Source organism: Caretta caretta, chromosome 22 (genome assembly GCF_965140235.1).
Source record: "Caretta caretta isolate rCarCar2 chromosome 22, rCarCar1.hap1, whole genome shotgun sequence".
NCBI lineage: Eukaryota > Metazoa > Chordata > Testudines > Cheloniidae > Caretta > Caretta caretta.
In genome coordinates, this window is record NC_134227.1 from 18606821 (window position 1) to 18624090 (window position 17270).

At 44.3% G+C, this 17270-nt stretch overlaps 1 protein-coding gene across 4 annotated transcripts in view; it reads left to right on the forward strand.

Moving 5' to 3' along the window:
* DIXDC1 (DIX domain containing 1) overlaps window positions 1–17270 on the forward strand; it is a 73253-nt gene that overhangs the window by 18108 nt on the left and 37875 nt on the right. For all 4 annotated transcript variants that reach the window (XM_048827495.2, XM_048827498.2, XM_048827494.2 and 1 more), the window contains 2 exons: window positions 14269–14398; window positions 15340–15465. In XM_048827495.2, the coding sequence (XP_048683452.1) occupies window positions 14269–14398; window positions 15340–15465 (256 nt within the window). The remainder of the gene's footprint in view (window positions 1–14268; window positions 14399–15339; window positions 15466–17270) is intronic.

Below are 17270 nucleotides of genomic sequence, written 5' to 3' on the forward strand. Positions count from 1 at the left end.
TGATCTGACAAACTTTAAACTAGGTCTTTGATTTGTTTGAATTGGTGCAGTGGAACCATTTGAGATTCTGGGTGAAAGAAGCCTCTACTCCAAGATACTAGCAGCAACCATTTGGTGATCTCTGACTGTTAAGGGCAAAGCCTGTTACATGTGGGCTTGAATGGAAACCTTATGTTTATTTAAAGAAAAAAGGCTTTGAAAAACCAGCCTGGAGAGGAGGCTGTGGCACTAAAACACCCTCTGCAAGGTGCCAGAAACTATTCTTGAGGCAACAGCTTGGGAAGGGAATGGCGTGTTGTGTGGGGAGTTCAGCAGTCAATTTAAAACGAAAACACTCTGGCATCTTGCCTTTTAGTGACTTTCCTTCTTGTTAAACTTCAGAGGTAATTATATCCTGCAGAAGTGCCAAGATGTATTTAACCAGATGGATACTCACTGTACATTTCAGGCATAGCATCAGTGCACAGAGCTGCCTGTCTAGGGATAGGGGATTTGGTCAGCACTTCCAGGGCCTTTTGAAACAGTCTGAGGGGCTAAAGGTACATGCGTAGGAAAATAGCACAATCACAGGGTCTGCCCATCGTGTTATGGAAGTGACCAGCAAAGTTCCCAGTTGGGGAAAGCAAGATCAGGTGCCACTTACAAAAACACCCCACTGCAGGCAGGAATGGAGTGAGATTTCTGGTATCACAGCTACCATATGTCTTGGTGCGGTCTTTTACCAGATGTTGGGGAGGCAACCATTTGGGCAGAGCCAAAGGAAGGTAGAGGTTGCTTACATTGGGGGAAACAAAGGAATTCACAGGGACATTTCTCCCACTTGTGTCCTGCAAAAGTTTAAATACCCTGTTAGTCTATAGTGATAAAAATGGTTGATACTCAGATGTCTGTTACAGATCATTCTTCTCTGCGGTCTCCTCACCTCGGCTTGGTTTCATTGGAGGATACTTAAGGGGAGTTGTTATTACATTGCAGCAAACTAACTGAAATGAAGTTGTGGTCAGTAGAGTGTGAGTGGTGGTGTTGGCTTCTGTGTCATGTGTGATAAAAAAAACTGTAGTAAAAGTGGTCAAGGAGTTAATGGGTTACAGTGAGTATTATGGATGGCAGCCATGCTCCACTCCTCCCTTACTTCCTAGTTAGTGCCTGTTTCCCCCCAGTCTGTTATGTAGTTGAATAAAGCAGCTTGTTCCCAGCCGGCAGAACTGTAAGCAGAGTTTGTTTCTTGTGCACTGAGCCGTCCCTTTACAAATAATAAATAGAAATACAAGTCTTTTATCTATAGCACCTTTTCCAAATGGACCCCAAAGTGCATCGCTGATTGTATAAAATATCTATATACATATGCACATGCAAGAATCATTTCACCCAGCACTGAAATGTAATCATCTCTGGGGTAGAACAAGATGGCTATTTAGAACATGGCTGTGCAAGAGTTTAGGAGAGGAAGTGAAGAATTAAAACGGGGGGGGGGGGAGATAAAGGGAGGCAGAATATGAATATTTGAGGTAGAAATTGTTCAGGACACTGTCATTAAAACCCAATTCTTGCCAAAAAATGGGTTGTAATAAATGATGACAAGTGTTCAAGAGCTGAGTTTTATATCTCAGGGGAAAGATGGCACATCCAGCAGCACATCTAATGACAGTTTTAAGCATTAGCTTCCGGTCTCCTAAAGAATCAGAACTGAGGTAGGTAGCTGGGGCTTGAGCAAGGCCCAATTTCATTTGATGCACAGTGGTGCCAAAGTGGTTAAATTGTGAATTTGACAGCCCCCTCTCCTGGCTGTGAGCCACTTCATCGCTGCTTGGAAACAGACTAAAATATAAGGGAAATGTTCCAGCTATTTTTAAACGTACAGAACCTGTTGCTAAGCACTAGCTCTATGTACTCTCAGCTCGAGGTGTCGTGATCCTTATAGCAGCAACAGCCCGGAGTGCGGGAAACTGAAGAGAGGGTCTGAAATGGATTTGTTCTCCGATTTTTTGGCCTCATCACACCGCTCCTGATTCTCTCTTTCTCATCTCCTGGCCTAAATGTACAAGGTGTGTGTGTGGGCATGTAATAGGTTGTGGTGCAGCCTGCCTAGCTGTTGTGTAAGTTACAGCAGGCTCAGGACTCTAACTTACACTGAGCGACCACAGCTCCAGAGGGTGCTGCATTTCAGTCACCCCGCACCTCCTTTCTCTGGCAGGCCCCTACCCCGAGGCTTGTTGGGGGAAGGCTGGTGTAGAGCTATTCTATCAGCTCTGAGCCAAGTGGGACCACATACACATGGGGGGGGTATTCCCTGGAGGTCAGTTTCACTGCTGTACAGCCCTTTATGGTTCTAGAGCAGCTGAGCCAAGAATTGGGCCCACAATGTATGCGGTTTCACACTGTACTCAGGTCCAAATTAAAGAATTTTGGCACCCTGTGCACTATGGAAATTAGGGGCTTCCCCTCCTTTCTTAAAGCACCCCACCCTTACATAGCCCATCCCAGAATGCCACTCTTTCACCACCCCATACACAGACCCTCAAATGCCCTGTCCCTCCAACCCCCCACACAGAGATCCCTGAATGCCCCCCCAGATATATCCCAACAACCCTCTACAAGCCCCCACTTATCCTGGTATTCTAGTAGCCCTGACATACATCCCACTCACTGCAGCCCCACTTTCCGCAGCCCTCAGCATCCTGGACCCCAACCCCACCACCCCCAACAACCCCCATTTACCCACAGCCCTTCTACTCTCCACCCTCATCCACATAGCCCACCAGCAACTCACTTCCAGCTCCTTACCCACTGCCCCTGGGATCTTGCTGGGCACTCACCAGCATCCCCCTGGCTCAGCGCTCTGCTTCTGTGCTGGTTTAGGGTGGCTCCTCCTGATCCCAGCCACCCAGCTCTGCTCACTCCCATTGCACGACCTACATTCATATAGCCCCATCAAGATGGAAGAGCAGCTGGGCCAAATCTGTGTGAGTTGCTGCGCCACTCAGTTTTGTTTTTGTTTCTGGGTGGTTAGGGGGCCCCCTGAGATAGGGGCTCTGTGCAAGTGCGCCGAGTGCTCATTGATTAATCTGGGCCTGACTTTACCATAACAAAAATAGGGTCTGTAATTCCCAATTACTCTTCTTTGGCTCTAGAAATGGTATTTCTGAAAATAACATATTTGAAAATTTGCTAACAGTCTCAGGCTCGCTGGCTCCCTGAGCTGTACCCAGCACTGCTAAGACCTGAGTCTGCATGGAAAGAAGAGAGAGTGTGGAGTTTGCAGCATCACTAATAAGTCCATGTGGACTTAAGAGCTCTTGAGTGACAGAAGGTGTTAAAATTACATTTCAGGCATGATTTTCTGATCAAACATGAGAGACTCCAAATGGTTAATTCTCAGAGCTCTGGAGGCTGAATGAAGAGGATTATTAGTCAGTGCCTTTGGGTATTATATGCTGCCACATGGGGGTTAGACCTGGAATGGGCAACAACTCCTTTGTTATCACATTGGCCCTACCCCTTCTATTGGCTGGAGTTTGATTTTCTTGCGGGAAATATGGGGATACCCCTTTTGAAACCCAAGATACCCATTATTAAGAGGGACCTTGGTTGTGGCTGAAAGAAAGGAGAAAATGGGAAAATTTCTTAGAGAAATTGTTATAGACAAATGCCAGGTTAGGTGGTTGGGAGCTCTGGAAATTCTTGCCCTTGTCTTCTTTTGGCTAATGTGCAAAATGCATTTTTAGCCCATCACCTCATCCTTCACATACCTCTTGGAGCTTGAGTTGGCATTTGAAACTCTGCCAACAAGCTGCTCCCTCGTAGACCAAACAATCTTCACAGGCCAGTAACTTAGTTCCCTCCCTGGAGCAAATGGCAGCCTAGCTGGGATTCCGATGGTGGCTGTCATTCCCACCCAGCCATTACTGCCAGGACTCGAGCAAGTGATTTCAGAAGTAAAGATTCCAGCTTCTCTGTACTTGGAGCCAGACATACTGTTCTGCCAAACTAGGAGTTTTAAATGGAAGGTTAGAGATGTTACTATGTGAGATCTATATTTAGAAAGGTGAGTTTAGACAGCTGAGTTTAGAACTCTGCTTCATCAATTACACACATCCTGACCACACAGAGCTGACTGGAATATCCCTTCAGCAATTTGAGAGACCTGGTCAATGGCTTTCTACAGCTTTGGGCACATCCAGTCTAAAGTCTTTGGGCCAAATTCTTCTGTTGGTCATGGCCACATACCCCCAATAATTTCAGCAGGGCTGCATGGTATAAAGGAGGGCAGAAGAGAACCCCGTGCTTCTATTTTTTAAAAAAAATCCAGCTAATTAAACTGGGGACCATTGTTTGAGATTAGTTTCCTGATCTGAAGCAACAATTTAGCTGAAGACCATACAAACTGGAAGGCAGGCATGAAAATCCTGTTGAGTATGCCCAGTGCTCTGTGTTCAGGCATAAAAAGGGAAGGAGCCAAGGCTAGTTCAACATTCAGGCTTTATTCCTTCCTCCACATGTATTGTTTTCTCTCGTCAAATCATTCCTGAAAGTAGAGTTCTGTAAGTTCCTAGACATAATCATTCTAAAGCACCCCTATTGGGAAGCTATTATCATCACACTCGGGAAATAGTGTGGTATAAGGGGTTGGCTACGTCGCTTCTCCCAGTGGTTTGAACCTTTTGGGTCTTCAAAACTGGGCCAGAAATCACATGGAGAACAGTTTTTGCAGTTCTGGCTAGAATTCCAGCAGAACCTCCGGATGATATTTCTCTCCATATCTCAGCAAGTCAGCTAAAAGCACTTCTCCAAACACTCCAGAATTTTAAAAATGCCCACGTTCAATTCCAAATATGGGTGATGGTTCAGATAGTTCTTTTTGATTCTGACCTGATTCACCACTCGCTTGGATGCTACGTCAAGATTTTTGATGCACCTTTGTCTTTTACAGCTCATGCACTATCTCTGCCTCCTTATCTGTGCAAAATTGCACTAATGCCTCCTTTCCAGACAGTGCAGCCATGACTGAGGAATTCTGTGTGCTTGGGACAGGCCTTATACTGAATAAGAAAGAATTTACACTGGCCCAAACGTTGTTTTGAAAGAAATTGAATGTCAGGCTTTGAAGTGAACGTTTTATGAATGAGCAGCCTTGGCTGTAACATACCCCACATAGACAAGCTGGACTCACTCAGGCCCACAGTATCCTGGGTTTCATTACATGGAGGCCAGATCCAGGCTGCTCCCGTTTATTTGGCAGCCTGAATCAGACCCAGGGATCTCTTTCCAGGATGGATCATTTTATGCTGGTCTGGAGGGTAACATTGTTCTATTTGTTTATGGGGTTTTATTCTCTGCTTCTACAAAGACCTAGTCAAAACAAAACCAACAGAAACTCAAAGTGGAAGAACATGGGAGATTACAGAGATCATCTAATTAAGATAATGTCAGAGAGCTTAGAAACCATGCAAGGCCTTAAACACATTACCTCCTGATGCAATTAGGTTGGCCTTTGAGCTTTATTGCTGCAGACACTTGGCTCAGGGCTCTGAACATCCAGGACACTGAATTACTTTAATATTGAAACCAGCCCCACAGCATAAGGGCAGTGGGCACAGAATGCTTCTTACTGATCTCGCTAGACTTGTTCTGTGAGCCGTGTTCATAAGATGTAAAGGAAAAGCAGAGGAAAGACTGTGAGACCTATTACCGTCCCAGATTGAACCCCCAAGCCCAGCCATGGGGAGAGATTCAGACACTTGAGACCTTTTCTGTCACCAAATAAATTTGGAAATAAGGAAGAAGTCCCTTTTCCCGGAAGCAGATGAAGATGGCAGTGAGGGTCCATGGGGAAGAGGTCGCAAGAAGTTCAGAACCCAAGAAAAGTCAGGGATTTGTTATATCAGCTGTGCTGTCTACTGAAAGCAGAAGAGGCTGGATGAACTTCAAAACAAGCAGCCCCCAAACCTCTGAGAGAGTTTTGAAAGTTTCAAGGGAGTTATCCCTGTACTATCCCGTGCTAGTGGGACTCTAAAAAGGGGTAAAATAAAGGGCAGACTAGTACATGGAGGCACAGTAACCTGCCCTTAAACATGATGTTTTGTTTACTGCCAGGCAGACATGGCTGACTCCCCGCTGATACTGTGCTAGAAAGGAGAGGGAATTGAGCCCTAAGTGGCAGATGGTAAGTTACACTGGGCTGATGAGAATGCCTAGAGCAACTAATGCCAAGAGCAATGCCTCGAGCATCATGGGAGATGTCACACTACAAGTGCTAGTTATTTCTCTTCTCTCTCAACTGGGGAAAGGGGCAAACCAGCCAGTTAAGTACCAGGTACAATCCTAATTCAGTACAAGCCCTATATAACTTATGTATTTCATTTTGAGACTGAGATGGGAGAAGCAGGAGGGGAATATTAATGCTGCTGATGCTGTTATGCTTTCCTTCTTTCCACCTGCAGGCTGAGTCATGTGACATTGGGAAGAGATGGTGTTGGGTATTTTCCCCTTCTATGACACCCTCCTTTCCAGGATGTTCACACGTTTTAGCATGGTGGGGATTAATATCCCTCTTTTACAGACAGGGAAAAAAAATGGACAGAGAGTAAGTGACATGCCCAAAGTCACACATCATTTCTGTAACAAGGAATAGAACCCAGGAGTCGACTCCACAAGCTGACACACTCTGTCCCTCATATGTATCTAAACTGTGTTATGTAAATATTAACACATAATAGGGCATGTGGTTTTTGAGAGAGTCACTTGCCTTTGGCATGTAATGAGGCATAAGTTTGAAGTTCAGGAAGGAAGTAAACAACACATCTGTTGTGAGTTCTCTCTCACATGCCTTAGCTATTCCCACCAATCTCTTGTATCTTATCTACTCTTTACCTTCCTCTCCTTGTCACTGGTGACAAACAGTATCATCTGGATATCATCTTTGACTTCTTGCGCTCTCTTCCCCTGCACATCTAGCCCATATCCAAATCTTGCTGCTTCTTCCTTGATAATATGTCCATGATCCAGCTCTTTCTCTTTGTCTAGACAGCTGAAACGTTTGTCCAAGTCGTCTTCATATCCCACCTTGATTACTGCAACCTTCTGTCTCCTGATTCCGTAGCACTCACACTGTCCTCCATCCCCACAGTCTACTGCGATCATTTTCCTTGCTTGTCTCTCTGATCTTGTCACTCCCCTCTTTGAATCCTTCTCGGAGCTCCTCCTGCTTCACTGCATCAAGTTCACGTTTCTGGTCCTCGCTTTCAGGATCCTTCCCAGCTCTACTCCTTCCTGCTTGTTTGCCCATGGGTTCTACCATGTCAACCCTGCCATCTCCGCTCTGCTATCAGTGCCTGCCTCATTCACCTCGTTATCAGTGCCTCATAAAACAGTCTCTGCACCTTCATCCACACTGCTGCTTACATATGGAAGACCCTCCCTGAACCAGTCTGTAGGGCTGCTCTACTGTCAGCTCTCTCTTCAAGACATACTTCTGCTGTGACTCTCCCAAAATATATCAGTCAGTTAATGACTACTTGAGGGGCAGATGAGGATAGTTGACTCTTACTTCATTATTTATAATGAAAAAAGCAAATATGTACACAATTATATATATTCTATTGTATTCCTGTCCCCTCACCCTTTGTATGTCACTTGTCTCCTTAAATTATAAATTATATTGTCTTCCTGTGTGTTTCTACAGTGCCTAGCCCAATGGGGCCTGAATCTTGACTGCACTCTCCAGACTCTACTGCAACAGAAGTATTAGATAATACTAATCAACCGTTAAGTACCTCCAGTGCCTTAGAAGAGGCGCTCACCCTAAAGGGGTGTTTTTTGCACTGAAAAATGGTTATAGCTCCCTGTTACTGGAAGCAAAATAGTTCCTGGGGTGAGTAGTCCTGAGCCCTGCAAAAGCTGTCCCATCATCAGTTGGGTCTGAGCCACCTCCTCAGTCCTGGGTACTTTGTAATTAAAATAGCAAAACTGCACACCTAGAAATATTGTACAGTTATGATCCTGCCCCTATCAGTGCTGTGCTCAATGGAGAACTTTGAGCGTTCCCAGCTGTGATTCACCCGCAGAAGGAGCTACATGTGTCTACAACAGCAGATGGCCCCAGGGTCCATTCCTTCAAACTCTGGCCCTGTCCTGAAAGATCTTTTAGGGACATCCATAGTGATCTAAACATAAGAGAAAAACGCTGCCTGGGAGCTTCAGCAATCTGGGCCCCAGGCAGCTCCAGGTAAGGCAGCTACTTTCCCATTCACAGAGCTCAGGTAAAGTAGGGCCCCCTTTTGGAACACAAAGCCGTGTTAATTTAAATAGGATTAATCTTAACCCCTTTGCAATCCTAATAATCTGTGCTCTGTATAGTAAATCTTTGGGCTGAGGGTGCCATGTTATTCCTAAAAAAAAAAATCCTCACTTCTGAGAGAAATTCAGATTGAGGTGTGGGACCAGAACCTATTCCTGCCTCACGGAGCCCAGGATATGGCTGGACCAATACTTCGGTTAAACAGCCTGTTAGTGACAGAGGTTGGGCAAGCTGTTGAGCAGTAACTGGTTCAAGGGTGAGTTCTTCAGGAAAAGAAGGAGGCTGGGGTGGCTAGATCAATAGCTGTTACCTCTCAGAACACTTTGGGATGCAGCCATGAGCCAGACCTGATTATAAGACAGCAAGGGGAAGCTCCAGGGATTTGTTAAATCCTGTGCTGTTTGGAAGCATCTGTAGTTGGCAGGAGCGAGCAGCATAATGGTGTCACAGGAGCCAGTGTAATAGACCCTGTGGAAGCTTCCTCTTCAACTCAAAGAGCAAAGGTTCGACATTAGAATAGGTTAGGGTCTGAGCAGCTGTCAGGGCTATGGGCCTGAGCGGGCAGGGAAGTATATGGGCTTCTCCAGTCCCTCTTTCTGCCTCCTCTACCAGACCTGGAGCTTCTTTCCTTGTCCCTGGCCTGGGCTTCTCTCTCTGTCTGTGCTACTCCCATACTTAGGACACCTTAATATTATTTATTAGTATTGAAGTAGCACATACAGGGCCGTGGTCCGGATCGGGCCCCCATTGTGATAGGTGCTGCACAAATACAGAGTAAAAGATGATCCCTGTCCCAGAATTCTTACAGTCAAATAAAGACATGACACCACAAGTGGATGTAACAAACAATCACAAGGTATGAGGAAGGGGGGATGAGGGAAACAGGAATGGCTGCTCTATTCTTTCCATCTTCTCTCTTTCCCACCAGGCATGGGTGTCTTTTGCTGCATCAGTCACTCCTCTTTCAGGCTGATCAGTTCTTCTCACTCAGATTTGTGGTCTGTCAGGAGACACAACACAGAAGGTGAAGTATAGGAGGAATGGGGTAGAAAGATGTTTTAATACCACCTTGTGCCGCCTGGATTTTGAGCTGCTCTGGGGGCCAGTGGGGACCCATTATAAATTTGAGCAGCCCCATAGGCAGCGCAGAATGCTTTGACCACTCCCCATCCCATGCCCAACATGCCCCCATACTGGGACTGCAGGAAAACATTGCGGAGTAGAATGTACATTGGCCCTACACTGCTCCTGCACTTTGAGAATTCCTCTGGTGCGATATATGCCATCATGTGCCAGCAATGCCCCTCTGCCATGTACATTGGCCAAACCGGACAATCTCTACGCAAAAGAATAAATGGAACAAATCAGACGTCAAGAATGATAACATACAAAAACCAGTCGGAGAACACTTCAACCTCCCTGGACACTCAATTACAGACCTAAAAGTCGCAATTCTACCAACAAAAAAACTTCAAGAACCGACTCCAACGAGAAACAGCAGAACTGGAATTAATCTGCAAACTGGACACCATTAAATTAGGCTTGAATAAAGACTGGGAGTGGATGAGTTATTACACTAACTAAAAGCTATTTCCCCAGGCTAATTTCCCCCCTACTGTTACTCACACCTTCTTGTCAACTGTTAGAAATGGGCCATTTCTCCTGCTGCTAACAGCCCAGCCCAATCGACTGGTCTTAGAGCTGGTATGGCAACCCCCATTTTCTCATGTTCTCTGTGTGTGTGTGTGTGTGTGTGTGTTTCTATCTATCTTCCCACTGTATGTTCCACTACGTGCACCTGATGAAGTGGGCTTTAGCCCACGAAAGCTTTTGCTCAAATAAATTGGCTAGTCTCTAAAGTGCCACAAGTCCCCCTCGTTCTTTCTCTGGGCTATTGTGGCTCCTTCATGCCACCAGAGCAATTTAAAGAAGCTGTATTGAGGTTCAAAATCTTGTCCGGTGTCTGCAGCCTAAGTGCCTGAGAAATGCTGATCAGGGACTGACGACCAGTGTTGCAGAGACAGCCAGTTCTTGAGAAATGGAAGAAGCGAGGGTAAGAGAGGGGAGCCCTGGATGTTGTTCAGCAAGCAAAAGGCTGAAGCAGAAGAGAGAACACCCTGACTCGGTGGATATTAATTTAAAGAAGCTAAATGTAATACAGGGAATTTTGACAGCATTGGCTTAATGAGGCTGCTAGACCCTGATGCCCACTATGCTAGTGAGGTCTGTTGGGTGATTGTGATTCTCCAGAATAAAAGAATAGTGGATAATTTTTAGATCTTAAATATCCTTTGCACAGATGAAAACTATTAATTAGCACTATGGAAAAATCTTCCCTAGAGAGAGGCTGGGAAAAGGGACAGACTGCAGACTCCAGCTTCCCTTTTTTATTGCCCACGGCTGTATCCAGAGTTCAGATATTGTTACTAATCTTGGCTAATTATCCCAAGATGAAACTTTTCAGTGTCTTTTGCAGGAATTTCCATACAGACCTAAAACAAGTAGGGGAAAATGTGGACCACTAAGGGAACAAGGAAACATGACTAGTTACATTCCCAGATAGGGTGAGTTCTATAAATAATCAGAAAGAGGAAGTAAAACATTACGTTTGTGGGAAGAATTATAAAGCACACATTGTCTTTCCAATAAGTACAGACATTTTTTATATTGAGTATCATTTCATACCTAGTACATACCTGCATCACACTGTGAGAAATCTGCCTGTCAGCATTTCTAACATGCTCATCACTATACAAACTGGACACTAACATTTTCAAAAGTAGCCATCGTCTTTTCTGCTAATTAAACTTAGTGCTATAGCATTATGGATAGAATTATTCTCCAGAGAAAACTCTTTTTTTTGTGATTGCCAGTTGATACATGATGCTAACAGAAGCTTACCAAACAAATTCCTGAGCAGTTAACTCCTGGAAGAACCTCAGACAGACAAAGAGACTCCAAATTATCCCCAACCTGTTTTTCAGATGTTTGGGTACAGAAGAATGCAGAGAAAATGTCAAAAGTTGTGCAGTGAATTTCATGACCTGTTCCCGATTTTTCATGACCTGTTCCCTGATCCCAGAACAAGTGTAACTCTTTGTACCTTCAAGAACTGAATGGAGAAAAATACAGAAGTCGGATCTGATCTCATTGAGAGATATGGTGCAGGAAGTGTTTTTTTTTGTCCTGAAGGATGAAATCTGCTGTGTAGAAATGCTTGTTTCCATTTGCAGAATACATCCTCACAAAATTTGCTCTCCTTTTTTCATTTACTAGAATATGGACACGTGGAGTTCTCTGTCTGGAATAAAGGGCTTTTGGTTTTGTCCCTTAGTGCATTTAACACCACTCTGCAATTTTTAGGTCATTAAACTTTCATGTCTGTTTTTCTCTTGGGAAATTCAGTCACCTGTTCATCTCAGCTGCCAGAAATAACAGGCTGCCGCTTGGGCTTTTAGCTTTGCAGAAATCAGAGTATCTCTGGAGTCCTGCACTAAACTAATTAGCTGGTAGATTTTTCTGGACACATAATAAGCTATGGATGAACAAACCAACAGTCTGAACTGCGCCAGGAAAATCTTATGCTCTGAATGGGGAAAAAATACTAAACATGCTAATTAAATGAAAGTCTGCAGTATTGTAGCAGTAACAACTGTGAAATCCTTCCCTTTGTAATAGTGACATCACTATTGCACAGGCACAAAAAGTTGTCTTTTTGGAGAGGATCATTTAAAGTGTAAATTTACAGGGCTTTAAAAGTGATTTTCTAATTACGATACTAATTACTCCATACCAGTAAAAATGCCTACCCAAAAATAGTGATTTTTATTTTGTGTGCAAAGAATGGGAGAAAACAAAGGGAAAAGTATTAAATTGTTAATCATAAGGTTGTATTTTTATATAATTTATTTCCTTTGTGTGAAAAAGGAGTTGCTTATAGGGAAAAGACCCACAGAATCTAATAGAATATGGCAACCTTTCTAGAGTATTTTGAACCATCCTATAGAATTTAGTAGAGAATTTTACCCCTAAGGTAGATTCCTATAGGATGGTTAATAAAAAAATGTGTAAAAAGGAGATGATTCTCTTTCATTTTATAGGTTTTTGAAATATTTTCTATGTAACCCCGTTCAATCTCTATGGAACCTTATTGAATTGTATAGGACTTTTCCATAAGGGTGCTGTAGCTGTTTCAGCGGGTAACAGATGGCTCTGTAAATAAACATCTCTCTCTTCCACTGATAATTACTTGAATAAATTAAAGCTTCACTGAATCTTTGTGTAATAGAAGGTTTGAGTTCTGGTCTGTCCTTGAAATTAAATTGTGTTGTGTGGCTGGATCCTGGTGTAAAGTCCCAGGCCCCTCCTTTCTTGGGACCAGGCACTTCTGTCTAACTTAGGTCACATAGGAACTCAACTCCTCCTTGCGCTTTAGCAGGGGTAGTTATTACTATTGACCTGAAAACCAATGCGGGATCATCCTCTTGTACCTATTGTATGAGTGGGAGAGAAGCCAGGACTATGCTTGTTATATTTATGCTTCATGGTTCGTGTTCCCGTTCAGTGGAAGCTGGTGATATTTTCAACTGGGCAGGCGAAATTGATAGCTACTGGTACTTTCAGAACTAATTTACGCTAGATGAGTTAGAGTGCTGACTATTCTGGACTCTAAGCAGGGGAGGCAAAATCCACTCCAGCAAGCTTGCATTAGTCTCATGTGTCTCCCAAAGTCTAGACTTCCCACTCAGCACTTCCACTTTTGTTTTTTACAACAAATTGAGCAGCCGCCCCCAAGTGTGCCTCTCACACCATGCTCCATACTTATCTGCTGAGTGAGCAGAACCAATTGAACATAAGTGTCCGGGCACCTTTCTGAGCAGACAGACTGAGCTGTGTTGTGTTTAAAGTTGGATTTCCCTTGTCAGGATGATTACAAGTGGTTTTGTTATCAGAATGTGACTTTGTGGCAGGGTGTAGAAGCATAAATGATGACTGATATTGCTGAGATAATGTGGAATGGAGACTTAAAACCCGCCGCAGCTGCAGAATAATGGGAAGCTTAGTGAAAAGGGAGGTAATCCCATAAAGGGATAAATCTGATTACACTCCACGTGCTGCACAAGCCCTTGTCCCAAAGGAATTCCCGTTTCACCAGGGCTTCTACTAGCCACTAACGTCTCATGTAAAGTATAGGAATGAAAAAGTGAACCCCTTACACATGCACATGGGACTGCTTTTGCATATAAGCCCCTGACACCAGATGACTACTTAGGGAGCTCAAAAACCTGGTTCTCCATTATCTGTTGCCTCCTGCTGTCAGTTACACCTGTGCAAAGACAATGTAGAAGACTACCCAGTTAGAGTGGTAGTGTTCTTCACACAGTTTGCGCTTTCTTGCACTGATGTAAATGATGACACAAGGTGCAAGGGTGTGGAAAGTTGAGCCCAAGAGTGTCAGGACCATATACCAAAGTGAAATTGGCCCATTATCAAATCCAATCATTTCTTTAACAATTAGTGTAATTCACTGAAAATTACACTGGTTATTTTAACTGTCAACTAAGCTATATTTCTTTATTTTTTAAATATCTGAAAGAAAGTAATTTTTGGTTTTTAACATTTTATGAGTGAATTAATGCTGGGAATAAAAGTGAGGGACTGGCAGTAGTTGCTTTGAACCAGATATACTGCAGCCTCAGGCAGGTTCAATGCAAGCTTCCTTCTAAGCTGTGCTGATGCCTCTCGGTCCTGACCTGCAGTTCTTCCTGCTGTTCCAGTTCTGGGTTGTACCGAGCTACTCCAAACAGAACGCTGGTTTTGTTTTGTGAACCAGTGTCACGTAGGTGGTAGGATGAAACCCATTTGTACTTGTGATCTAAGCGAACATACGGTTGAGTGAAAGGTAAGAGTTGTGCAACTACTTCCTAAAACAACAGTGACTTGCAAAATTTTGTTTTCTTTTCTGTTTACAGCATCAACTACAGGCGTACGTGGCCTGGGTGAATTCCCAGCTGAAGAAGAAGCCAGCAATAAAGCCAGTGCAGGACCTGAGGCAGGATCTCCGAGATGGGGTCATCCTGGCCACTCTCATTGAAATTGTAGGTCAGTAACACCAAGTGGCTCTATTGCTCCTGTTGGGGCTTCCTCCAAGGCGTGGAGGAAGCTCGTCTTGGTGGGGCCCTGCTAGTGGAATGTTTGGAACTGTGTGAGGCTGGCCAGCAGGTCTCGCAGTATCGGAGCAGGGTGGTCATTTTAAGAGGAAGGAAAATTGTGGATCATAAAAGCCAATATTCCACTGAAGTCCTTATGTGTTAGCTCAGTATCACTTGCTAACCTTTGGCTACTGGCCAAGTTCCAGGCCCTTTGAGAACTGCATTCACTTTGTCACCTGACACATGCCAAAACCCGCTAGCGTGGCCATGATAACTGCCACAAGAGGAGCTGAGCTGTTTTAAGGGAGCCATGAAAGGATTTCCCATATCGATGAATGGCATCAGGGACCCAGAGGGGTGTATGGGCTAAGGTGGGACTAGTATGTGGCTTCTTAACTTCATTTGTATGTATGACCCGAGTCTCATTGTTCGGTATCTCTGCCTAATGTGGACAGCCCTGTCTGGAGTTTACTTGTAGGTGTTAATGGATGAGATTCCTGTCGGTCGGAGTTAATCTCTTTGCTAAGACACAAATATTTACAAGAAAGAAATAATAGGACTGAGCAGAAATGGTTCTAGAAGCTGATGCTGTCCTTTGCTGAGACTATGCTATGCAGTGCAGTGTATCTGCACAGAAGGGACATGTGCTGACTCAAGAAGATACAAGGAATAATGAATTATCCACAGAAAGCACCTTCACAGACAGTGCTACGGATTTATTTTGCCATTAGACACCTCATGAGCAGGGAGAAGTCACACATATGGCTCCCTTACTCTTCCCAAGATAACAGCTGCTGAATCCTACATTCCTTGCACCTGTAACCGTTCCAGTGCCAGTCAGCACCAATCAGGTCCATTCCTCTCTATAATTAGGCTGTTTGATTTTCCCAGCCGGTGAGAAGCTGAATGGCATTGAGGTCAGTCCCACCAGCCAGCAGGAAATGAGAGAAAATGTAGAGAAAGTCCTGCAATTCGTGGCATCGAAAAAGATACGTATGCACCAAACTTCAGCGAAAGGTAAGTGCTCCCCAATGACAGTGTCACCATGATCCTTAGCTATATATGTGAGAACTGGATGCTTTGTTGTTTTGAGTCCTACAGATAATTTATTTCCAGGCCAGTTTCTCTTGTTGCTACAGCCCAGTAACATGTTTAGTTTTCGGTTGAATGGCACTAAATTCTTGGTTGCTTTGGTAACAGTACCAAACAGGAGCAACTAGCAGTCCAGGGCAAGAAATACATAATAGTATTAACAAAAAGAAAAGGAGTACTTGTGGTACCTTAGAGACTAACAAATTTATCTGAGCATTAGCTTTCGTGAATGCATCTGATGCAGTGAGCTGTAGCTCATGAAAGCTTATGCTCCAATAAATTTGTTAGTCTCTAAGGTGCCACAAGTACTCCTTTTCTTTTTGCAAATACAGACTAACACGGCTGCTACTCTGAAACCTGTCATAATAGTATTAAGAAGAAGAAGAAATGCCCCCTCTCCTCTGAGTGGTCAGAGGACCAAACAAGTGGTATAATTGAGAAGACAGACTTGGAAACCTTAATTGAATGGACATAAATAAATTGTTATTGGGCTGTTGCCTTCTGTGGTGGGAACAAGATAATTCCAGACCACTTGAAATCAGTGGTATTGTTTCCCATGCTTGGCAAACTCTGTTTGCCAGCATTTCCTGTCATAAGAGGAACAGAACATGTGGTGGGAAAGAGACACAAGGAGCAAAAACATGCACTTTCTGCCTCTTACTGTGGCATCATTTAGTCACAGACAGCACATGGTTGGAGGAAAACAGTCCCCTATTCTTGCTGGTTGTTGAGTGTACTGTTTGCTCCTCCTGGGGCACTGGGTGAGGTGCAGTGCCCAATGACTCAAACTGGAATCGTGGAGCATCTGACCTTTCCTGTTGTTATCGGGAGGAGAAGAGCACAGCCCTGGGGGTTACAAGCCTCAGCTGGGTAGCCTTTGTGTATTCAGAGTACACAGTAAGTGCTCCATGCCAGCAGCATGGCTACCAGCAGACTGGAGTCTGTGCTATTTTTTCCCATTCAGTGAGGCATTACATGCCAGTTCGCCCCATTTCACTGACTCTATAAGCTGTTGTTAATACTGATAAAACCTTGTCTATACACACTGTAAACAAATATATCAACAGGCCCAGCCCAGGCAGCTCTCTCGAGGCCGCTTAACTCAGTGATCTGAATTTGCTTTCTTGTATCCAGGTTGGTAGCAGGGAAGTAAAGCATGAGCATCCAGAGTTTGGTAGGGCACAAATGAGAGCAGAGTAAGCTCTAAAGATTGAAATCCAGGGCTGGTGGTCTGCATCCCTTCTGGTTTTCCTAGAAAAAATGTCACATCCCATGTCTGGCCTGTTCTAGTCTCCTTTGGCCATTCTCGGTGACAGGACTTTGTTGAGAGCTTTGTGTAAGGGCTCTGAAGTTGGACATGTTATGAAGCAATCAGAGGAATGTAGGGCAGGAGGGGACATGAAGAGGTCATTTAGTCCATCCCCCCCAGATTGAGGCAGGATTAACATATCAAAGCTACTGTGCAGAGTGAGGTATGGGCGCAGGACTCTGGGACACAGGAACCCCTGGGTTCTAATCATAGCTCTGACACTGACTCGCTCTGTGACTTTGGGCAAGTCATTTCCCCTCTCTACCTCAGAGCCTTTGTGAGTGACATTGATTAATTACCTTTATGATCTGTTTTAACAGAATGTTTATTTTGGCTCCATCCCATCCTCCAAAAGTAAAAATTAACCACACTTCAGGCATCCAGTCCCTCCCCAAAAGTCTGGGGCTGGGATTTTCAAAGC